A 24,681-nucleotide genomic window follows, 5' to 3' on the forward strand; every position below is an offset into this window, starting at 1 on the left:
CACTTTATAAATATAAGGTATTATTGTGGCACAGAGCATCCTGGAAAACACATAAGTCATGCAGGAATGAGACCCAGTTAGTGAGGAGTGCTGGAAAAGGCATGAATCTGCAAAACCATAAAGTATGGCAAGATCATTTATAAAGCAATCTGCAAAAAAACCCAAGTAACCACAGAAAATGTGGCCACTAACCCCAAACTATGAGGGCATAAAGGCAAACCAGAATGACCTACTGCAGATGGGAATTCAGAGAGCTGAGCCCAAAGACTTTGAGAGTTTGCTTTGAGCTATTAGGCCTGTCTCTGAGCCAGACCCATAGCTGGGGTATAATTCACCTGCTGGGCTCTTCACAGCATTCGCAGAATAGTTCAGATCCGACAGTGTGACCGTGCCCACTCTTCTCGCCCTCAAGGGGGTCCCAGCCAAATACACACAACCCAGCCGCACAAGGAGCTGGTGCTTCCCCGCTGCAAACAGGAACTCTGGAGGAATGAGATTGCCTCTAGATCATGACGGAGTCTAGGAGGCAACCCTGGAATGGCTTACATAGAGACGTGATGTTTGTCCATCACTTGGAGCCCAAGTCAAGACTGGATGTCTTTCTAAGAGATGTCCTGTAGCTCAGCCAGAAGGTAGGGGCTTGATGCAGGAATCACGGGGCATGGGTCCCTGTTCTAACTTTGGGCACCTTGGTCTCCGGAAGCCCAACTTTGAGGCCTGATTTGAAGACTTTCCCACCACCCACCATCCCAGCCGCAGTCAGGGGGAGCTGAGGGCGCGCATCGGCTTTGAGACTCAGACCTTACGTGCCTCCAGCTGGGCCTGCTTGACCCAAGCTGAGCAGCGGTGGTGGGGCAGGGGGGTTGCGTCTACGACACAGTACCGTCACCCCAGAGCAGCCCTCTCTGTTGATTCCCGCACCCCCAGCACAGTAGCCGGCATTTAGGCAGACCCATTTTATTTACAGGCTAATGAATCTGAAACCAGGACCTTCGTGCGGCTGGTAAAGCCCTCATAAAACTTCAGCACTCAGGCAGGGAGGGCTGCTGGGGGTTGAAATGAGACCGAAAGAAACGCAGCTAGATGTCTAAGCCCTGCCTCCCGCTGGGGAAAGGGGAAACAGGAGAAGGTTGATTGGGGAGCAGCAAGGTGCAGTTACAACACCATGTGAACCCCCTGCCCGCAAACTCAGTGACAATGGTGAGCATACTCACGCTCCAACTGCACACTGGCATTGGCACCCCCCCAAAATGCAGTCACAACAGCTGCGCCCACACGCACCCCAAACGCACAATTACCATGGCTTCGCACACACCCCCCACACCGTTACAATGGCAGTGCACACATATACACACGCCCAGTCACAATGGCAGCGGACGGACACACTCCAACCGCACCACACGTAGCACTGAAGACTCAGTTACATTGGCGCGCATGCACAAACACATCCAACACACAATTACAACGGCAGCACAGACACACACACGCATATACCCCAACGCACAGCACCGTGGCAGCACACACACACACAGAGACACTGCAGCACAGTTATACTGGGGCACGCGCACACACACTCCCCACGGCACAGTTACAATGGCAGTGCGCACGCGCACACACACACACACACACTCCCCACGGCACAGTTACAATGGCAGTGCGCACACACACACACACTCTCACACACACTCCCCACGGCACAGTTACAATGGCAGTGCGCACACACACACACACACACACGCACACACACTCCACGGCACAGTTACAATGGCAGTGCGCACACACACACACACACACTCCACGGCACAGTTACAATGGCAGTGCGCACACACACACACACACACACCCCACGGCACAGTTACAATGGCAGTGCGCGCACACACGCACACACACACACACACACACACTCCACGGCACAGTTACAATGGCAGTGCGCGCACACGCACACACACTCACACACACTCCCCACGGCACAGTTACAATGGCAGTGCGCGCACACGCACACCCCACGGCACAGTTACAATGGCAGTGCGCACACACACACACACACACACTCCACGACACAGTTACAATGGCAGTGTGCACACACACACACACACACACTCCCCATGGCACAGTTACAATGGCAGTGCGTGCACACACACACACTCCACGGCACAGTTACAATGGCAGTGTGCACACACACACACACACACACACACACTCCCCATGGCACAGTTACAATGGCAGTGCGCACACACACACACACACACACACACACTCCACGGCACAGTTACAATGGCAGTGCGCGCACACACACACACACACACACTCCACGGCACAGTTACAATGGCAGTGCGCGCACACACACACACACACACACTCCACGGCACAGTTACAATGGCAGTGCGCACACACACACACACTCCCCATGGCACAGTTACAATGGCAGTGCGCACACACACGCACACACACACACACTCCACGGCACAGTTACAACGGCAGTGCGCACACACACACACACACACTCCCCACGGCACAGTTACAATGGCAGTGCGCACACACACACACACGCACACACACACACTCCATGGCACAGTTACAATGGCAGTGCGCACACACACACACACGCACACACACACACTCCATGGCACAGTTACAATGGCAGTGCGCACACACACACACACGCACACACACACACTCCACGGCACAGTTACAATGGCAGTGCGCGCGCACACACACTCACACACACTCCCCACGGCACAGTTACAATGGCAGTGCGCGCACACACACACACACACACACGCACACACACTCCCCACGGCACAATTACAATGGCAGTGCGCGCACACGCACACCCCACGGCACAGTTACAATGGCAGTGTGCGCACACGCACACACACACACACTCCCCACGGCACAGTTACAATGGCAGTGCGCGCACACACACACACACACACACTCCACGGCACAGTTACAACGGCAGTGCGCACACACACACACACTCCCCATGGCACAGTTACAATGGCAGTGCGCACACACACGCACACACACACACACTCCACGGCACAGTTACAACGGCAGTGTGCGCACACACACACACACACACTCCCCACGGCACAGTTACAATGGCAGTGCGCACACACACACACACTCACTCCACGGCACAGTTACAATGGCAGTGCGCGCGCACACACACACACACACACTCCCCACGGCACAGTTACAATGGCAGTGCGCACACACACACACACTCCCCATGGCACAGTTACAATGGCAGTGCGCACACACACGCACACACACACACACTCCACGGCACAGTTACAATGGCAGTGCGCACACACACACACACACACACACTCCACGGCACAGTTACAATGGCAGTGCGCACACACACACACACTCACTCCACGGCACAGTTACAATGGCAGTGCGCACACACACACACACTCCCCATGGCACAGTTACAATGGCAGTGCGCACACACACGCACACACACACACACTCCACGGCACAGTTACAATGGCAGTGCGCACACACACACACACACACACACTCCACGGCACAGTTACAATGGCAGTGCGCACACACACACACACACACACACTCCACGGCACAGTTACAATGGCAGTGCGCACACACACGCACACACACACACACTCCCCATGGCACAGTTACAATGGCAGTGCACACACACACACACACGCACTCACTCCACGGCACAGTTACAATGGCAGTGCACACACACACACACACACACACACAGAGGACCCTCTTTTGCCATGCTGCTTACAGTGAACTGAGCTGACCTAGAGTCATGCTACCCACTGTTGCTCTCCTTCGCCTCCTCTCGGCTCCCTGTCTATCTGTGGATTGCGAGGCTCTACGAGGCAAGGGCTTCCCCTGCCCAGAAGTTTAGCAAGCACCCAGAACCAGGGCCGGCTCCAGGCACCCGCTTTGCAAGCGGGTGCTTGGGGCGGCATTCAGAATGGGGCGGCCGTCCCTGTCCCACAGCGGCGATTCGGCTGCAGCTCCACTGCTGATGCAGCGGCGGCAATTCGGCGGCAACTGCTTGGGGCAGCAAAATTGGTAGAGCCGCCCCTGCCCAGAACATCAAAGACGGGGCTGTAAAATCCATCCATAATAAAATGCACTGAAACTAGTTCTGTTTTCTTGCTTTAATTTTAATCCACAGCTATCCAGGGAGATCACTGCTGTCTCTTTGCTGTACCCCTCATTTTTCAGTGCAACAATGGGGCTAGAACTGCTGCTTCAAAAGTTCAGGATCCTGCCAATGACGCTAAAGGAGAATCTTTATCAAACTGCAAGCAGTATAGAGCCTATGACACAAAATTGAGCAGCTCCGATTCTATCCAGAAAAGGGCAGTGATGCACACTTCCACAATAGTTAAGGCAGGGAGAATACAGCCTACAAGAAGGGGATTCTCCCAGCTCGTGTAGGCCCTGTGTGGAGGGTCCCTTAGGGAGGCAGGAGAACTGGATTCTAGCCACCAATCTGCCATTAACTCAGTGCGTGATTTAGGAGAAAAGTATCAGAGGGGTAGCCATGTTAGTCTGTATCCACAAAAACAATGAGGAGTCTGGTGGCACCTTAAAGACTAACAGATTTATTTGGGCATAAGCTTTTGTGGGTAAAAACCCCACTTCTTCAGATGCATGGAGTGAAAATTACAGATGCAGGCATAAATATACTGACACATGAAGAGAAGGGAGAACCAGTGTTAACAAGGCCAATTCAGTCAGGATGGATGTGGTCCACTCCCAATAACTGATGAGGAGGTGTTAATACCAAGAGAGGGGAAATTGCTATACCCTCCTGGCGCCACGAATCTGCTGCTTCCCTGTTATCGGAACGGGGACAGACTACCAAGAACTTGGCCAGGAGGGGTCACTCCTTCACAAGGACTTGACAAATGCAGAGTTGGGTGTGGCCAAATAGTGGGGGACGGAGCAAGACTGGTGAGCTAACAAATCGAGACCACCCCATGTGAGACTCTCAGTTCTGGATGGGAAAATTTGGAAATCACAAAATCTTTCCGGACAGAGAACCTGTTTCCCAACCCGCCCTACTATGGTCTTCAAAGTGAGCACAAAAATGGGGCATTCTTCCCCCGCCACCAAACCTAAACTGGATCCAAATTCTGCAGCTTGGGTCGATCTCTAAGGAAACCCTCCTGAACACAACAAAGGAATGTCCATATCTGTATCCCCATTGCGCTGAAGGGGACACTGAGGCACAGAGAGGGGAAAGGAGCTGACCAAGGTCACAAAGCAATTTAATGGCAGACCATCATGCTTTACTGCCCCTGTGCGTGTGTGACACCACTGCCCTCTACGGCAGTGTTTTTCAAACTGTGGGTCGCAACCCACTACTGGGTTACGGCATGGAAGGCACTGGGTCGCACTGCTGACCGGGACATTAAAAGTCCCGTCGGCGGTGCTGCCCAGCGAAGGCAGGCTAGTACCTACCTTTTCCGACACCGCGCTGTGCCCCAGAAGCAGCCCGCAGTGGGCCCGGCTTCTAGGCAGGGCGGGGACAGGGCTCCATGCGCTGCCCCCACCCCGAGCACCAGGTCCACACTCCCATTGACCAGCAACCGGCCAATGGGAATTGTGGGGGGTGCCTACGGGCGAGAGTTGTGCAGAGCCGCTAGTGCGCCTCTGCCTAGGAGCCAGACCTGCTGCTGGTCACTTTTGGGGCGCAGCGTGGTCCGTAGTGCTCCCTGGCTGTGCTGCTGACTGGGAGCCACCGGAGGTAAGTCCGAGCCCCAATCCCCTGCCCCAGCCCTGAGCCCCCCCAAACCTGGAACCCCTTCCTGCACCCCAAACCCCTCATCCCCAGCCCAGAGCCCTGACCCACCCGCCCCCCAACTCCCTGCCCAAGCCCTGAGTCCCCCCAAACCCTGAGCCCCTCCCACACCCCAAACCCCTCATCCCCAGCGCAGAGCCCTGACCTCCTCTCGCACCCCAACCCTCTGCCCCAGCCCTGAGCCCCTCCCACACCTCAAACCCCTCGTCCCCAGCCCTGAGCCCTTCCCACACCTCAAACCCCTTGTCCCCTGCTCCACTGGGTCACGGGCATCAACAATTTTCTTCAGCTGGGTCCCCAGGAAAAAAGTTTGAAAACCAGTGCTATAAGTGGAGAAACCAAGACTCAGAGGGATTAAGTGAGTGGCCCCAAGTCAGAGAGCATGAGCAGCGGCACTAGGAATAGAACCCAGGAGTCCTAACTCCTGAGCCTGCATGCAGAGCGTGCATCTCTTCAGGGCATGCAACAGTTAAGATTACTCTCTGGAAAAACCTGGAGAGCTCGCAGGGTCGATGTGAACATAAAAAACCTGACATGATTAAATTCCATGTAGTAAGTTGTTTAGAACTTACCACCGAGTTCAACTGTCAGACAAAAGGAAGGACAAAATGTAGCATGAAAAAGAAAAATCCAAAGGGGAAAAAAACAACCCTATAATAGGGGCTTTGTACTGCAGTGGTTGTTTCCCATTTAGCTATTGAAAAAGCCAACCGATTATGAAATACAAGATATAAAGAAAGCCAGCATATTAGTTAAACAAATAATAGAAGGGCCCAGAGAGCAGATAACAAGGCTGTTTGCAAGCCTGAGCTCCGAGGTGGGACTCACAGCTATTCAAAATGGACTGGGCCACCTGTGCCGGCTCCTCTGATGGAGATGTGTCTCTGAGCCTAGGGGGATGGGTCTGATATTACAGTGGTTTATTGAATTTCTCCTTCTGTATGGGCCTGTGTTGCATTAGAGACTGGGCCCACACCACCACCCCTGCCCAACTCTGGGGAAGTTCAGGTTTGAATCCAAGTATCCTGGCTGAACCCTGTATCAATAATAAAGGGCTGAGATGCACCCTGAGGTCTAAGTACCAAGGCAGGTTGGAGGCGCAGTTTATAATTCTGGAGAATATCTGGGTTTCCTTGTTGCCTTTGGCGAGATTCTACAGTAGACTCAACTAGCTGAGAGGGATTCCTGCCCTGGACGATGGCCAGATTCACTGCCCATGCAGCTGGGACTTGAACCTTACAGTCCTTAAGCAGCAGCTCTGCTGGGATAGCCTCTCCCAAGCCATGGTGATAAGAGCTGTACTGCCTTCATCCCAGCTGGAGAGCCCTCTTCAGCTCCCTTTCTCACTATCCCGTACAGGTGCATTGAGCAAGTCCGCTGAGCAGTCCCCCTGTGCCTGGCAACCAGACTCACCAGGCTAAATCCAGCCCTGCCTGGTGTAACTCCACAGAGAGACAAGGATGACTCTGACCCACCTGTGTGTTCATCGTGCATGTTGCAGCAGCAAAGGCCTGAATCGGGAAGCACATGTTCCCACGACACCAGGAGGAGCCAAAAGAAGAGTGGCACCTTGGTTGAGCCAACTGGAGTTGGGCTGGTACAGACAGAGCTAACCCCACACCCTGCAGCTGCCTTTAATCTAGCAGCCAAAGGCAGACCAAGATCCAGTGGCTGAGAAGTGGAAATATTCTTACTGGAAATAAGGAACAGGGTGGGTGATTAACCACTGGAACCGCTGCCAAGGGCCAGGGTTCTCCATCGCTTGGAGTCATCACATCAAAACTAGATGTTCTTCTGAAAGATCTGCTCTAGCTCAGCCAGGCGTTATTGGCTTGCTTTAGGAATCACTGAGCAAAATTCTCTGGCCTGTGGTTTGCGGGAGGTCAGACCGGATGACCCTAACGGTCCCATCCGGCCTCACAATCTATCAAATAATTTGGATCTGGATCTGAATTTCCTGGCTCAAGCCCGTTTCTACCCACCGCCTTCCGAAACCCCAGGACTTGGCAATAAAACCTGCCCTGGTACCTACCAAAGTGCCCTCCAGGGCAAAGACAGCAGCCGCTCCAGTGCGCTCCAGCGGCTCCATGCGGCGCCTCCAGCGACGGCGGCGGAAGGTGTCCGTCTTGCGGTAGTTGAGGTGGAACTTCCAGCCAAAGAGAGAGGCGTATTCCCAGCCCTCACCTTCCAACTCCTCCTGCTTGTGCTGCATGGGGGCAGAGAGCAGGGGAATCACAGCGCTGCAAGGAAGGACCATCTGCAGGGGGACAGATCCGCTCCCCAGCCCCCTTCTGGTTAACGCTGATGCCAAGAGCTGGATTGACCTCTGGAGAGTGGTGCCAAGTATCCACAGAGCAGGCCCAGGACACGCAGCCACAGGGCAAGCTTCCCCCATACTGCCACTGAGCTGCCCCATCCCCCAAGACCCATTCATCACTGGTAGTTAGAATGGGTACCCCACTGGTCCAGTTGCTGGTGGTTCTTTGGCATCAATCAAGAACCATGCTGAGAGCCCCAAATTAACCTGACGGCACTGCAGAGCCATCCAGGGTACAGCCTTTCATTCACTACCATCTCCTTTGCACCCCAAATAGGGATAATTTACTCACTACTGATGTGCAGCCACCTGTGGGGTGAAACAAGACCCCTGTTTACTTAGGCCCAGATCTTCAGAGGTATTTAGGAGCCTAACTCCCATTGATTTAAATGGCAGTTAAGTGCCTAAATACCTTTGAGGAGCTGGGTCTTGGCCTGTAAACTCTGGATGGCAAGGGCTGTCTCTTCATTGTATGTGTGTACAGCACCTAGCGCAATGGGTCCCCAGCCCTGGACTGAGGTCTTTAGACCTGGCCCCGCTATAAAGAATAAATACGACCAGTAAGTGTTTAACACCACTTGTAGGCGTAGTGGGGAAGAGATAAAGAAGATCATCTGCACTTGACACTGCAGGGGAACGGAGCTAGGTCGGCAGTAATTGACCCCATGCTAATGTTGCCAGGCTGCTAAAGTCAGCTAACACCTTGATTCTTACCACAGACCGGCCAAGCGCTTTGCATTACACCTCATCTGATGCAGAGCATGAGCTCAGCGATGACTCGAGGGGAAGGACACCGCCTACCGGGTCACCCGCAGCACCCTGTTTTCCTTGGAGGTCTCCCCTCCAAGCTCTGGACTAGCTCAAAGCTGGGGAGCTGCTACAGTTGTCGGCTGAGGCACTTTAGAGACTTTGCCATTGTAAAGGAGAAAAGCATCAGATCAGTTTCTCTCCTCGCTGCCCTCATCCCCCATGTTTCTCTGCCTGCATCTGATACTTCAGAGCTTAACAGTATGTTTCCTCCCCTGCCCACCTTTGGTTATTCACCAGTGAGCAGGGGGCTTCTGACGGGTTTCCTCGCTGGTAAACCCTGTCGATACTTTCCCCCTGGACCCTCTGCACTGGATTTACACTGAGATGGAAAGCGGGGCAGACTTGAGGCTCTCAGTTCGAGGTCACTGTTTCACACGTGGCTGGGGATCTGAAAGTCCTTCCCACATGACAGGCCTGTAAAATGAGTCAGTCCCCTGCCCAGCGAGTCTGAGCTCCTTGGAGGATCGATTGGACCCTGGAGACAAGTCCCCCTCTCTTTGGATCACAGCTAAGGCCTGGGGCAGGGATGGAAGCTCTGCCTGTCTTCTGGATAAGGAGAAGACATCAGCATCCGTTGTGATATTATCACTCATGTATTTGTACGGTGGTAGGAGCCGGCTGAGATCAGGCCCCATTGTGCTGGGAGCTGGACAAACATATGGTTATAGACAGTCCCTGCCCCCAGTGAGTTTACAATCTAACCAGACAAAGGCAGGATTCCTATCCCAATTTGCCAGAGGGGGAACAAGGGGTGTAGAGAGCCTAAGTGACTTGCCCAAGGTCCCCCAGGAGGTGTGTGACAGAACTGGGACCTTTCACCAGCACCGAGTTCTCTTCATCAAATAATACTAAAGGGGCAGGCGTGCTGGCTGGCAGAGCTTAGGTGCCCTGGTATGATTTCAGAGGCTGCCGTGCCATGTCGCTAGCCTATCGCAGCCTCTGGAAAGCCACGGGGGCCCGATCGACCGCTGTGCAGTGGTTTGGTAGTCGGGTCTCCCTGCATTTTCTAGTGAAAGAGCAAAAGAGAAAATCTCGCGGGCATTTGACTGTCGCAAGCCTCCAGGCTGCAGCCATTTCAACGGCATTCCTGGGCCAACGGGGACACCTAGTGGGGAGCAGCGAGACAGCGGGATGCTGGGAATATTTCAGAAATTAGGCAGGGAGGCTGAAACCGAGCCCTGGGCAGAGCTTCCGGCACAAAGCCTAGATCCCCCCGTCCATAGGGTCTGATCTCCGGCCGTGAATGTACGGGCTAAATGGGTTATCGCCCCTCGGGGCTCCAGTGGTGTTTAAGTCCTTGTGCTAGCCTCTCTGCACGGGAGCGGTTCTCACCCTCGCCGAACAGCCTGCTGTGCATATTTCACCATAGCCAGGAAAGCTTGGGCGGGCATGCACGTGAGGTGGGGAGGAGGGGGAACCACGTGTGAGAAGGATTGGGACTTGGTGAAAAGTGCGAGCTCTGGAAACGGGGTCCTCTGCTTCTCCACATCAGCTATGCCCACTGCCCTGCCGACACGCCCTCACCCAACGGGCCTCGGGAGTCAGAGACAAGGTCACCTTCCAAGCCTCAGTCAACCCTTGGCTTCTTTCCTGAGCCTGCTGGCAAAAGTTGCCCTTCCCCACTGGGGCCTGAGCCACGCCTCTCAGCCACTCCCAGCCTGCAATGGGTTAAAGCTACAGCCTGAGGGGAAAGGCTCCCTGTGCCATTCGCAGCAGGAACGCCTGCAGGAATCCTTGCTGAGGGGCGTTCTGGTTTTTAATTTGGTTTAAAACACAATTCCGTTCCAGCAGACGTCATGGGAAGCAGCAGGCACTCAGTCAAAGCGTCTCAAGCTGCTCATCCAAAAACGGAGGCACATCGACATGGCAGCTATTCATGAAAATCTGATCCTAGACCTCTCCTCTGCAATTGCCCCATCTGTGCAGTGGGGGACAACAACCCTTACTCACCTCACCAGGGCCTGGAATAACTGGTCTTTGTCAACTGCTCGGAGACAATGGGCCAGCTCCTCAGCTGGAGTGAATTGGAGGAGCTCCATCATCTTCAACTGAGCAACACCGACTGACACCAGCTGGGGACCTGCCCCATTGACTCCAATGGAGCTACGGCCGACGGACACCAGCAGGGGACCTGCCCCGTTGACTCCAATGGAGCTACGGCCGACGGACACCAGCAGGGGACCTGCCCCGTTGACTCCAATGGAGCTACGGCCGACGGACACCAGCAGGGGACCTGCCCCGTTGACTCCAATGGAGCTACGGCCGACGGACACCAGCAGGGGACCTGCCCCGTTGACTCCAATGGAGCTACGGCCGACGGACACCAGCAGGGGACCTGCCCCGTTGACTCCAATGGAGCTACGGCCGACGGACACCAGCAGGGGACCTGCCCCGTTGACTCCAATGGAGCTACGGCCGACGGACACCAGCAGGGGACGTGCCCCGTTGACTCCAATGGAGCTACGGCCGACGGACACCAGCAGGGGACCTGCCCCGTTGACTCCAATGGAGCTACGGCCGACGGACACCAGCAGGGGACCTGCCCCGTTGACTCCAATGGAGCTACGGCCGACGGACACCAGCAGGGGACCTGCCCCGTTGACTCCAATGGAGCTACGGCCGACGGACACCAGCAGGGGACCTGCCCCGTTGACTCCAATGGAGCTACGGCCGACGGACACCAGCAGGGGACCTGCCCCGTTGACTCCAATGGAGCTACGGCCGACGGACACCAGCAGGGGACCTGCCCCGTTGACTCCAATGGAGCTACGGCCGACGGACACCAGCTGGGGTCCTGCCCCATTGACTTATTAATAAAACAACAGCAATAACCTCACAATTATTCCTATTGTGTCAGTGTCCCAGGTGCTTCTGAGGCCGAGGGGAAGCCAAGGTCCTTGCCCAGAAAAGCATACCATTGAAGGGACAAATTTTCTCCCCCTACGCAGGTAGAGTCATACGCCACCCCAGAAGTCATACTATGTAGCTCTCAAACAGGGCTTTCCGTCAGATCTCAAAGTGCTTTGGAAAGGAGGTCAGTAGCATCACCCCCATTTTACGACTGTGAATCAGAGACAAAGTGACTTGACCAAGATCACCTGGCAGCCCAATGGCAGAGCTAGGAACAGAGCAACACCAATGGACCCCATTTGGGGATCTGGCCCTAGGTATTATTCTCCTCTGGGATCGCCATACCTTTTTCACAGCCTCCATCTGCTTAAGGTCCCTCCTGCGGAGCCGCACCCACCGCCGCCGGCGGCTAGTGTGGTACATCTTCTCGGCCGGCACCCAGGCCTTGGGCTTACGGTCTGGCGGGATAGCGATGCCGTACTCCCAGCCTCAGAGTAAAGGAGATACCAGGGTGAATGCGGGGATAGGGCAGCTGCCTTTGCATCTAACCATTAAGTCATTGCAGATGCTTTCAAAATCAATTTCAGTTGGGGTTTTCCTAAATAACAAAACTTGCTTTCCAGAACCTGCCTGCAACATGCTTTTAAAGTGTGTGTCACTTCCCCGCTCCGAGTGGCTGGCCACACAGACAATAGCAGCCTACTACTGCTGCCAGATGTCAGAGTTACCCCTTTAGCTCACGTGCCCAAGGCTCCATGCTTTGGACCAGATGACCCTGGTTATGCATGCCCTACTGCTGATTCATGCAGGGGGCTGCTCTGTGGACATTCAACTCTTGGGTGTGACCTTAGAACAAATCCTTCTAGGTCATCCAGATGGTTCCCAGCATTTCTAGTCATTTGTCCAGGCTGGTCTGCAGTCCCTCTTCGTCCATCTGGGATGGCTGAGAGGTTAACATGCTGGTCTTGAACTCCAGTGGGGTGTCCCGTGCTGCCTCCCACTCCAGCAACTCTGGTTGGTTTGGCTGCCAGGTTAAGTAATCTGCTGGTCCCTTCAATAAGTAAGTATGTGATGGGTGCCTACCCCGTCCTGTGGGAGCACACTACCCAGCTGACTGCTTCGCACTATCAGGAGGCTCAGATCCAGCCCAGTTGCATCTCGCCCTCCTCCTAGTAACCCCTTGTGTCCTCCTCGGCACTCACACCTTTCCAAGGCTCAGCAGCCAATGTTCCCCCTTTTAGCTTGGCTCTGTCAAAGCAGGGGCAGTCCCTCTAGGGGACTTTTGTTGCTCTCTCGCCCGTCTGTCGGTATCTTTCTGGTGAGGAATCCTGGCTGTGGCTGCGCTAGGGATCTGCTGGCCTCTTCTACGCTGGCCCTTTCCCCATCGCTGGTCCAGCACGAACAGAGGGGTAAAAACGCTTTCACCCTGCTGGCACGAGCGCTTCCATCCCTGCTAACTTCAGCCGAGCTGTCCTCGTGCTAGACTGATGGGGGAGAGAACTCTCAGCACAGACGCATCCCAGGATCCATCAGCTCCCACTGACGTGAATGGAAGCACTGCAGTGGGGCACCAGAGTAGACCCAGGTAGAAATGGAGGGAATGTTTTTGTAGCTGTAGTGGACAAAGGGGGACAGGTAGGCTGGGATGGGGAAGCTGTGTGCAGGGCTCCTCCCTGGAGAGGCAATGGCCACAGTGGGCAGAGTAAAGGGGGATGGGGAGGGAAGCTGAAATATACGTAAGGTTCTGGCATACCTCTCTCATCAACCGCTCGGTTGAGATCTGTGTCCCATTCCACGTCTTCCCATTTCCATCCTGGGGGACACTCGATCTCCTCCTTAGGAAGCACTTTCTCCCCATTCTGGAAGACATGGGGTGCGTTTACTGAGCAATATTCGGCCTATGAGCGCACCCACAGCCCACACAGACTTCCAAGGTGGCTAGCAACAAAGCCGGCCTTGTATCAGTTCCCCTTTTAGCCTGTGAGCCCTCTGGAGCATAGAGCACCCAGTGCCAGGCTCCACCCTGATGCTTGGTAAATAGTATCTATGGATGGAAATGTTGCAATAGCTCCGTTGTTCGGGTTATGCTGAGACTCCCCGCAGGGACTCACTTGCTGTGCTAGAGATGGACCAATGAGACAGGGAGCCCTCCCCAAACTGACAGCACTTGGCCGGATGGTGCAGAATGGATTCCCTGAGAATGCACAAGGGGATCTGCTGATCCGTGGATGAGCTGCAGTCATTTCCCGATAACCCCTCTGTGAAATGGTCAGTGAATCTAAACCTTTTTTTTTTTTGATCCCTCGGTGCAAATACATTCCTGAAGTCTGAAATGTGACAACTGACTCATTTGTAGGGGATTCCACAATCTACGACACGGGCTACCTTTTCAGTCGGTTAATGCGGGCGTGGTTTGATTGACACTATGAATAAATAACCTAACTGTTTTCACCAATAGATCTCAAAACACTCTACAAAGCAAGCCAGGATCATTATCCTCATTTGGCAGACGGGGAAACTGAGGCACAGAGTGGGGAAGTGGCTTGCCCAAGGTCACCCAGCTGGCCAGTCCTAGGACAATCAGGGGGTTTGCCATCTAAAGGAATACAACAGCAGTCTACAGGGGTGGGGGGGAGTTCTTACCACATCTGTGTAGGCCTCAGCCATGTGGATCCACTGGCCTCCAGGAAGCCGGACTTGATTCTCAAACACTTCGTCTACAAAGCTCATGTGACCAGCATCTGTGTCATAAAGTAACCTGCATCCAGGGAGGATGGGAGGGAAAGAAAAGCAACTAAGAGCTCCCCTGCATCATCTCCACAAACACTCGTCCTTTCAGCCAGCTGCTGCCTCCTAGATCCCAACCCGTTACCCACAGAACGGAAAATGCTCACCAATGCCACTGAGCAGATGCCTAGAAAATACAGCTGGATTGTGGACACTCCAGTTATAGGCTCTTCCAAAGCAGATATAAGCCTGAACTGCAGCATCCGCACTGCTGTTTCAGCCGGACATGCTATTCCAGCTGGATTTGCTTCTTATAGAATCATAGAATCATAGAATATCAGGGTTGGAAGGGACCCCAGAAGGTCATCTAGTCCAACCCCCTGCTCAAAGCAGGACCAATTCCCAGTTAAATCATCAAATCATCATAAATCATCAGGTTCATTGTGTGAACCTGCATTGCACTGCACATTCAACAGCTGCCATGTCCCACCCCAGAGGTGGCTGCATTTCCATGGTGGGTGAAGTAACACCTGCTTATACAGGGCCACTGCCTCCTAGCAGTTCAAGAGCTATGGGAGGCCAGCAATACCATGGATCGTGCCTGGAGGCCCCAGGCAGTGGGAAGGCGGTGCAAATGGATCTCCCAGCCCTGTGCAGTATACAGCTGAGCTCTGCAATGGCACTGTCTGTGAAAGTTGGAGTTCACAGATTCCCAGATTCCAAGGCCAGAAGGGACCACTGTGATCATCCAGTCTGACCTAAAGACATGGGCAAAGTAGGTCAGGATCAAAGGCCACGGCTTATCCCCTTGAGCCCTATCCAGCTGCCGACCAGGGGAATGGACAGGCTGGTGGGTACCAGGACCAGATCTGTGGATATGTGCAGTGAGTGGATCCACTGGCCACCAAGCCAGCATGGGCCGCTCTTGCACTGCAGAAATTCCCTGCAACCTGCTTCCAGGTCCAGTCCCCCAAATCCCTCAGGTAGGTCCCATACCCAAATCTCTTGTACTTAGGCTCTGCACTGGGGACCAGCAGCTTGTTAGCTTGGACGCTCCTTTCAGCGGACCATCTTTTTTGTCTGTATTTGTACAGCACCTAGCGTAAAAGGTGCTTGGTTCACACCTGGGGCTGCTAGATGCTACTGCAATACATATCATCTTAATTTAATAGTTTAGGAAGTGCACTGAATTCTCAACAGCTGTCAGGGGAAGAGCTGAGCCCCAGACCCACATCCCTCTAGGCTGCCGGATGGTTTGCTATCAGGTCGCTACATGTCCTTAGGGTGTTTATGGACCCTTAGATGAAACGTCTTGTAATTGACAAATGCTATTTAAACAGGGAGCTCCCATGCCCCTTGCTGAGGGACAGATTCATAGATTCGAAGGCCAGAAGAGTCCATTGTGATCATCTAGTCCAGGGGTCCTCAAACTGGGGGTCGGGACCCCTCAGGGCATCGCAAGATTATTACATGGGGGGTTGCGACCTGTCAGCCTCCACCCCAAACCCCGCTTTGCCGCCATCATTTATAATGGTGTTAAATATACAAATATATATTTGTTCCCATGCAAGTACTTATAAACTGTGATCAAATCACCCCATATCTGCTTTTTGTTAGGCTAAGCAGACTGAGCTCCTTGAGTCTACTGCTACAAGGCAGTGCAGCGGGGTGGTCACGCAGTTCCCAGGCCGATTGGGGAAGCAGGCTCAGCTGTGGCCACGTGCCAATCAGGGCTCAGCTGGCCTTTATGAGAGAGCAGTGGGCCAGAAGCAGACAGAGTCTCCTCTAGCTGTGGAGGGAGCTGGGTCTGGCTGCTGGGGAGCTTGAGAAGGTACCTGGAGTGGAGCATGGCTGGGGAGCTCTAGCCTGGAAACCCCCCTCCTGGGCTGTAGCCTAGTATAAGGCCAAATAGGTACTGGGGTTGTGGGGGATAGCCTGAGGGGTAGGCAGAGGCAGCAGGTCCAAACCCCTCCTTGCCTGTGATGAGTGGCAATTAGACTGCAGTCTACCCCAGTGAGCTGGGGCTAGATGGTAGCTGGTAGTAGCCATGTACTGAGGCAAGGTGGGGATTGTGGGTAGGGGTTCCCCTGGGTGGGGAGACCCAGAGAGTGGGTGTACTGCCTGGGGCAGCATCCAAAGAAAGGGGTACCGGGGTCCAGGAGGGATGTGGGCCTGCAGAGGGTGCTCCGGAGCTGGAAACTGAGCTAATTCCCAGGAACCAGCAGGAGGTGCCACAGGGGTGAATCCCACCCCGTTACAGGCAGGTTTTCTTTAATCATTCTCGTGGCTCTTCTCTGAACCCTCTGCAATTGACCAACATCCTTCTTGAGTTGTGGGCACCAGAACTGTTATCTTACTGTATCCATCAAGCGATCTACTCACGTCTTTTCTGGGCTGATGAACCAGTCCCCGGCCCACGTCCAGCCGACAGAGGGACGGAAGCTATCCTTAGGCAGTTTGATTTTGCCGGTCACGTCGCTGTATTTGGGGTAGGTCAGACCAGTCGTCCCCCAGTTCCCAACCAGTGCCAGCTTCACCTGGTTCTCATACTTAGACATCAAAATGAGAGACACTTTCAGGATAACAGTTGGGTATATGGGAACAGCGAGAGCATGGAAAGAGACCCACAGAGAGCAGCTACTTGGGAGTAAATTCACTACACAGGGAAGAGCACTCCATCATAGAGGCAGTTTGAGGGATACCGTCAAAGGAGTGGCCTGAGAAGCCAACTCCATGCAGGCCACCAAAGAGCGTGGCCATGATCTTCAGGGGCTGTTAGCATGAGTGAAATCTGACTTAGTGACCCAGAGGTGAAGGACCCAACCCCCGGCTCAGGGTCTGCTTGGAATGAGTGTGTTTACAGCTGGACTGTGGCTGCCCGTCCTGCCATGAATAACTGCACCAACTCGCAGCAGAGCCCTGAATTCACTTCCTTCCAGGGCAGGATGCTTACCTGCCACATTAGCGCCCCTAGAGGGAAGAAGCGGGAGGACTCAAGGATCCAAAACTCAGTGTCAACCTAAGTTCCTTGTAAACTGCATGGCCACACAACTGCGCCACAGCCTATTAAGTGCCAGGCAGGCGCTCAGGGAACCCAGACCTGCCGTGGCCAGGGGACAGGTGCCCCTCCCCCAGCCCGAACCCAGGCCCGTCCTGGACCTGCTGCGGCCAGGGGTGAGGCGCCCTGGTCCGACCGGGGAGAGAGGGGGGGGAGAGAGAGCTGGGTGGAATCCTCTCTCCCTGCCGTAGCCCTGGGGCAGCCTGCACCCCCATCCAGAGCCTTCATTCCCCCCCCCATACCCCAACCCTCTGCCCCTCCCACACGCCAAACCCCTGGGCCCCACCCCACCACATGAATTTTGCTACGTGCACCAACTGATGTGACACATCACCTCCATATTGGTGCATACAACAAAATTCATTACGCACATGGGTGGGGAAAATTTAGAGGGAACACCGGTGTCCACTCACGGTTTCGGCAAAGACGGAGAGCTTCCCCTCTGCGTACTTGTTAAACTCCTTCTCGTCTACAGCCAGCCCAAACCAGAGCTGAACCCGCAACTGAGCCGGGATCCTGGGGCCCATCGCCTCTTCCTGTGGGTACTGCCAAAGAAAGGGAACCCAATTAATATCCGCAGGGCAGCGGCTGCCTGTTAAGGGTAAGGGCTGCTCTGGGCTAACGCCTGTCCAATAAGGATGAGAGAAGGTGGAAGCAGAGCCCTACTCACTCCTGTGCACCCAGTGACATAGAATCATAGAATATCAGGGTTGGAAGGGACCTCGGGAGATCATCTAGTCCAACCCCCTGCTCAAAGCAGGACCAGTCCCCAATTTTTGCCCCAGATCCCAAATGGCCCCCTCAAGGATTGAACTCACAACCCTGGGTTTAGCAGGCCAATGCTCAAACCATGGCCACCCAGGCATGCAAACGAGTGTGTGGTGTGCCCTATAGTGGCTGCACTGCCTAGAACCTGCTCTTGGACAACAGAACCCCACGCCACCCCTGACCCGCTGTGCCCTGTTAGGGATCAGAGCCTGTGGCAAGTGCAGCTGGCTTGTAGTCAGTTGCCTGATTGGCTCCACCTGTCAGCAGATCGGGTCTTAACCCCAGCAGCAGTTCAGTGGGTGCTCAAAGTACTTGCCTGCTGCCACACCTGCTTTACTCCAGGTAACCCAGTCCTGCCCTTCAGCTCTGATTCCTGACTTCGGCTCTGCCCTGGGCTCCTATTTCTGCCCCAACCACTGGGCACAACTGCCCCACATCCCGGTCTTTGCCATGCCCTGTGGGCACAACCAGGTCCCTACTCTCCAGACAGCAGTGGCAGCCTGCTCCTGAAAAACAGGCTGGTGCTTCAGCTTTTTGTGCCTGGGATCCTCAGCTCCCTCCGTCCTTCAGCTGGGATAGTGCCCACACTGAGCAGGGGGCTGCATGCACGGGGCGGAAGCTGCCTCCCCATGGCCCAAAGAGCTACTGGTAAAGGGGGCAGGCAAAGGGAAACTGAGGCAGAGAAAGGGGTGGGGGAGAGTGAGGCTGAGCAGCTGAAGAGTGACCATGGCAGGCAAGGGGCAGGATGAAGGGGGGGTCCAAGAGCCATTGACAGTGCAGCAAATGCTGAGCGACAGGATGACGTCAAGAGGCCATGAAGTCCTTTCCGGCAGGCCCTGACTTCCCCGCTGCACCCTCTGGCCAGTGCTGGTTGCTCTGGGGATGGAGCCCCGAGGGTCTAGGGAGTCTGCCCCCTAAGAGCTCTCTGTGGCTGCAGCTCCCCTGTGGAGGGTCACTCTGGATTAGGGGGTAGGTAAGGTGAGCTGGAAGGCCCTGATTTTCCACCAGTGCCCACAGTCACACGATGAGCACATGTGATGGGTCCTAAAGTACCACCAGTGCCCCCTGCTCCCGTCTGCATGCCCTGGAGCTGGTCTGTGCCAAACGCCAGCCTCCCAGCAGACAGGGCTGTGGAGCAGCCCCGGTTCCATACCAGCTCAGAGCCCACAGGAATGGGAAGCAGCAGGCACAGGCTGCTACAGCCAAAGCGTGAGTCTGACACACGGGTACAGCTGCCTGAGAAGGCCCTGAGCCACTGCCAATGGGCCTGGAACCCTCTGCAACATCCCCAACATGCAAAGGGGACTGATGGACACAAGGGGGTGATGGCCCGAAGCACATTAACCGCTACATGCATTGCCATGCTGGGAGGGCACAGATGCTGGCATCAAAGATTACAAGCTCCCCCCATGTGCCCAGCAGTCTGGACCAGCTAACACTGCCTTGGCTAATGATACAGCATGTGGACATGTGCTGAGGCCAAATTCTGTCCAGTGATGCTGGTGTAAATCCAAAGTGGTCCCACGGGAGCCAGGGACACCTCCAGAGGGACACCTGAGTAAATGAGAGCAAAATCTGGTCCCTTCTCTTTAAAAAGCTTCTAAACTGTGTAAGTAACTGCATAAGCTGGTACCTCTCACAGATAAATGGATCTGCTCTGTGCTCTTTATGTAGACAGGGAAATACACAATAACGCTCATCACTTGTATCGCAGCTGACAACATCAACTGGCCAACCTTGTTGCGTGCCCTGCCACTAGAGGGTAACAGACTACTACTGCAGCTAAGTAGTGGAGTTACTCCATCAGCACAAATGGTGGAGGTCTGTGCTTCAGGGCTCAAACCCTAATGAAGACTGGTTCTTTTGGGCGGGGGGGGAGTTGTTACTATAGCCAGGTGGGAAACAATTTCCTGTCCCATGAGCATTTTCAAGATTTCAAAATCTTGCCTGTTTTGCATCGGGATGAAACCAAGACCTTTTGAATATTTTGGTGAAAAGCCAGAGACACACCCTCTGCAGAATAGTCAATACTATGGCCCCCACTGTGACTCAGGCAAAGCAAGGACTTGAACCCAGGTCTCCCATGTAAGCATTCTATCCACTAGACAACTGGCTACACTGAAGTGGAAAGTGCTCACTAGCTCGCTCGCTCTCTCGTTTTCACTGACCCTTTTCTGTGAAAAGTTTTGGTGAATCGAGATACTTCCAACAAAAAACTATTCTGAAAAGCTCCAGACCAGATCTAGCTGTTCCATAGCATTCCTCACAACACCCCTGTAAGCGAGGTAGGCAGGGGAAACTGAGGCAGAGCACAGTTAAGTGACTTGCCCCAGGTCCTGCAGCAAGCTAGGGATAGAACCCAGGTGTCCTGGCTTGCAGGTAAACCATGAGACAGGAGTCTTCTGGGCTGGTGACCTATTTTCACCCAGCAAAGAGCAGGAGAGAGGATGTGACTCTCTGCAGAGTGGTTGGTGCTGTTTATCTACTGGTAAGATGACCTTCAAGACTAAGACACTGAAAGCGGCCAACATATTTGAACAAAAATAGAAAAAATAAACAGTGAAATGTCTCGTTTGGTTTTTTTGCTCTCACTTGCTTTTTTTTTTTTTTAAGTGATGCTAGTTTTCCATCCGTAGCTGAAGTTGAGAAAAAAACTAAATATTTTGGTTCTTCCTTTCCTGCCAGCTGTTTTTTAGAGCTGCAGCTCCCAAATGGGGAGGACTGGAGAGAAGACATTTCATTCGAGACACAAGAAGCTTTCTTTGGCAAGGGGATCATAACTTCAGTTCATTTGGGTAGCTGCGGGTTGGGAATTTAAAACTCCCTCAGCCAAATTCTGTCCTCGTTTACAACTGGGTAATCCCGCTGACTGCAGTGGGGTGGTGAAACAATCCCAAAATGCTGGCCCTTGGTGGAAATCGGACCCAGAAGCTTCTGTGCTAAAAAGGACAGGCTTCTAGGACAGGAGCTACAAGAATGGTGTACTGGTAGCACTAGTCGGCGCTCATCCACTTTGTGAGCCAGCAGCTACAGGGGAACCTAACCCAGGCTGAACCAGGAGGTTATGCTTGAACAGAAGTAACCAAGGACAGATATTGTGAGGAAGGGACTCTGGGTACATCTACACTGCAATAAAAGTACCCGTGGCTGCGAGTCTCAGGAAACAGACTAGCTGAGGCCTAGGGAAAGTTACAATTCTTCCCCCCTTACAGATGAGCTGAGGCAGAGAGAGACTAAGTATGTCCCTGTATCCCAGCAGGATCGAGGGACACCACAGTGCTGAGGAAGACAGATAGTCAGCTGGAGAATGTCTGTGCTTTGACCTAGTTGTTTGATCACCTCCTGTGTTACTCATAGACTTCAAAGCCAGAAGGGACCATCGGGATCATCCAGTCTGACCTCCTGCACGTCGCAGGCCACAGAACCTCACCCACTCACTCCGGTACTAGACCTCTAACCTCTGGCTGAGTCACTGACATCCTCCAATCAGGATCTAAAAGACTTCAAGTGGCAGAGAATCCACCACTGACTCTACTTCAAACTAGCGAGTGACATCAAACCAGGTCCGGCTCACCGTGTCCAGTAGGTGTCGCACTCCCACTCAAAGTAGCACCACGCTCACAAAGTTCTATGGCTGACTCCGCCCCCTGGGGAAAAGCCTTTGCAGGGAAAGAGGGAGACAGTGAAAACGTTGGTGTTGGGCACACAGATCACTGCCAACGGGCATTCTGGAGTGGGTTCTTCATGACAGCTCCCAGTACCTGCTGGGAGTGTGGAAGCAGGTTCGATTCCTGATGACAGCCAGTCCCCGGGAATCCTTACGCTGTCACTATGGCAGCTAGCCCTATGGCTGCAGTGGAGGAGCACTGCACCAGGAGACATTTTCCCCTTGCGAGTATGAGCAGGAGCAGCTCCCCAGTGAACAGCAGATTCTTGCCAGCAAGTTTAAAAAGTATGGATTGGATGAATGGACTATAAGGTGGAGAGAAAGCTGGCTAGACTGTCGGGCTCAACGGGTAGTGATCAACATCTCGATGTCTAGTTGGCAGCCGGTATCAAGTGGAGTGCCCCAAGGGTCGGTCCTGGGGCCGGTTTTGTTCAACTTCTTTATTAATGATCTGGACGATGGGATGGATTGCACCTTCAGAAAGTTTGCAGATGACACTAAGCTGGGGGGAGAGGTAGATATGCTGGAGGGTAGGGACAGGGTCCAGAGTGACCTAGACAAATTGGAGGATTGGGCCAAAAGAAATCGGATGAAGTTCAACAAGGACAAGTGCAGAGTCCTGCACTTAAGAAGGAAGAATCCCATGCACCGCTACAGGCTGGGGACCGAGTGGCTAGGCAGCAGTTCTGCAGAAAAGGACCTAGGGGTTACTGTGGACAAGAAGCTGGATATGAGTCAACAGTGTGCCCTTGTTGCCAAGAAGGCTAAGGGCATATTCATAGGAGCATTGCCAGCAGATCAAGGGAAGTGATTATTCCCCTCTATTCAGCACTGGTGAGGCCACATCTGGAGTACTGCGTCCAGTTTTGAGCCCCCCACTACAGAAAGTATGTGGACAAATTGGAGAGAATCCAGCGGAGGGCAACGAAAATGATCAGGGGGCTGGGGCACATGACTTACGAGGAGAGGCTGAGGGAACTGGGCTTATTTAGTCTGCAGAAGAGAAGAGCGAGGGGGGATTTGATAGCTGCTTTCCACTACCTGAAAGGGGGTTCCAAAGAGGATGGAGCTCGGCTGTTCTCAGTGGTGGCAGATGACAGAACAAGGAGCAATGGTCTCAAGTTGCAGTGGGGGAGGTCTAGGTTGGATATTAGGAAAAACGATTTCACTAGGAGGGTGGTGAAGCACTGGACTGGGTTCCCTAGGGAGGTGGTGGAATCTCCATCCTTAGAGGTTTCTAAGGCCCGGCTTGACAAAGCCCTGGCTGGGAGGATTTAGTTGGGATTGGTCCTGCTTTGAGCAGGATTAGATACCTCCTGAGGTCTCTTCCACCCGTAATCCTCTAGGATTCTACCCCCATGAAGCGGGTGTACCGCTGGCTGCAGTTGACGCTAACACCTCTACGTGCCTTTGGGAGGGGTGTGGAATCTGCCTCCTCCAGAAAGCTAATCATTTTTAGGATATTGCGTTCCGACATCAGAGGCCAAGTTCCATGTTCCCCATTTACAGATGGGGAAACTGAGTCACAGAGGGGCGACGCAACTTATCCAAGCACACCCAGCAAGCCAGGATTAGACCCAGATCTCTTGACTCCCAGGTGACTACTGGGGGGCAAACACCACAATCGGGGGGGGGGGTTCCTCTGCACAGTTGGGGAGCAAAGACAAACACCAGAGCGTTCTCCCCTCCCCCTCACCTTGCAATCCCAAATAGGAGTGGAATCCAAACCCTAAACATCTACTGTTTTTACAGGCACTGCTGGCTTTATTTTTTCCCTGTTTACAGATTTCCCTGCTGGGTTTTGTTGGTTATTTTTTAAGGGGAGAAAAATGTTATTAAAAACAAATATACTTTCAAAAAGAAAAACCCAACCTACTTTCAAAAATATCGTCTGAAGTTTCCCACAGTTCTTGCCACAGTAGTTGGCGCCGGTCCTGGAGAAAAGAACTTCATGGGCTGGCACCCGGGCGTAAGCCACGCGCTTGTCTCCTCGAAGCATCCAGATCACTATGTCTGGCAGGCTGTTCTGGGGCTGGAAAACACGGTGGCAGACAAATCGCATCTATTCAACCTCCCCAAATCAATACCATGAGTCAACAAAAATCCAGGCTGAAAAGTGAGACACTGAGGGGGATTAGTGGAATCTCAGCAGGTCTCACCACAGAGCAGGCAGCTCCGAGACAGCTGGCAGGGTCGCAGAAAGCAGAGACGGGAAAGACCCATCATTATTAATGTATTACAGTAATGCTTACGTGCCCCAGTGGAGAACAGGGCCCCGTTATGCTAGGCATTATGTAAACACAGAGTCAGACAGTCTTCGCCCCAAAGAGCTTACTGTCAAAATAGACCAGATGGACAAAGGGTGGGAGGGGAAACTAAGGCACCAAACAGGGATGGGACTTGTCCAAGATCACACAGCAAGTTAAAGTCAGGAACCCAACCCAAGTCTGAACGCAGGGCCCTACCCACTGGACCACCCTGCCCCAATGTTACGCAGCTAGACCCATTCCTGCCTTCTGTAGTTGCAGACCCTCAGAATCAGTTGCTGGTTTGTTGGGGGTGTTTTCCTGTGCTTGAATTTCCCTGTCCATGAAAGGGGTCAGGCTACTTGACCTCAGCAGGAAGGAGGGAGGAAGCCCCCTAGTCTCCAAAAGCCCTCACCCACAAGAGCATCAGGT

The 24,681-nt window shown here is 53.7% G+C and overlaps 1 protein-coding gene across 4 annotated transcripts in view; it reads right to left on the minus strand.

Annotated features, from left to right (window-relative positions):
- The window catches only part of DYSF (dysferlin), a 304,075-nt gene that overhangs the window by 133,814 nt on the left and 145,580 nt on the right, over positions 1–24,681 (minus strand). For all 4 annotated transcript variants that reach the window (XM_073343024.1, XM_073343025.1, XM_073343023.1 and 1 more), the window contains exons 23-29: positions 23,880–24,035; positions 17,982–18,113; positions 16,893–17,059; positions 14,427–14,541; positions 13,537–13,642; positions 12,129–12,271; positions 7,839–8,012 (exon numbers count right to left, since the gene is read on the minus strand). In XM_073343024.1, coding sequence (XP_073199125.1) covers positions 7,839–8,012; positions 12,129–12,271; positions 13,537–13,642; positions 14,427–14,541; positions 16,893–17,059; positions 17,982–18,113; positions 23,880–24,035 — 993 coding nt within the window. The remainder of the gene's footprint in view (positions 1–7,838; positions 8,013–12,128; positions 12,272–13,536; positions 13,643–14,426; positions 14,542–16,892; positions 17,060–17,981; positions 18,114–23,879; positions 24,036–24,681) is intronic.

The sequence above is a fragment of the Lepidochelys kempii genome, chromosome 4 (genome assembly GCF_965140265.1).
Source record: "Lepidochelys kempii isolate rLepKem1 chromosome 4, rLepKem1.hap2, whole genome shotgun sequence".
Taxonomy (NCBI): domain Eukaryota; kingdom Metazoa; phylum Chordata; order Testudines; family Cheloniidae; genus Lepidochelys; species Lepidochelys kempii.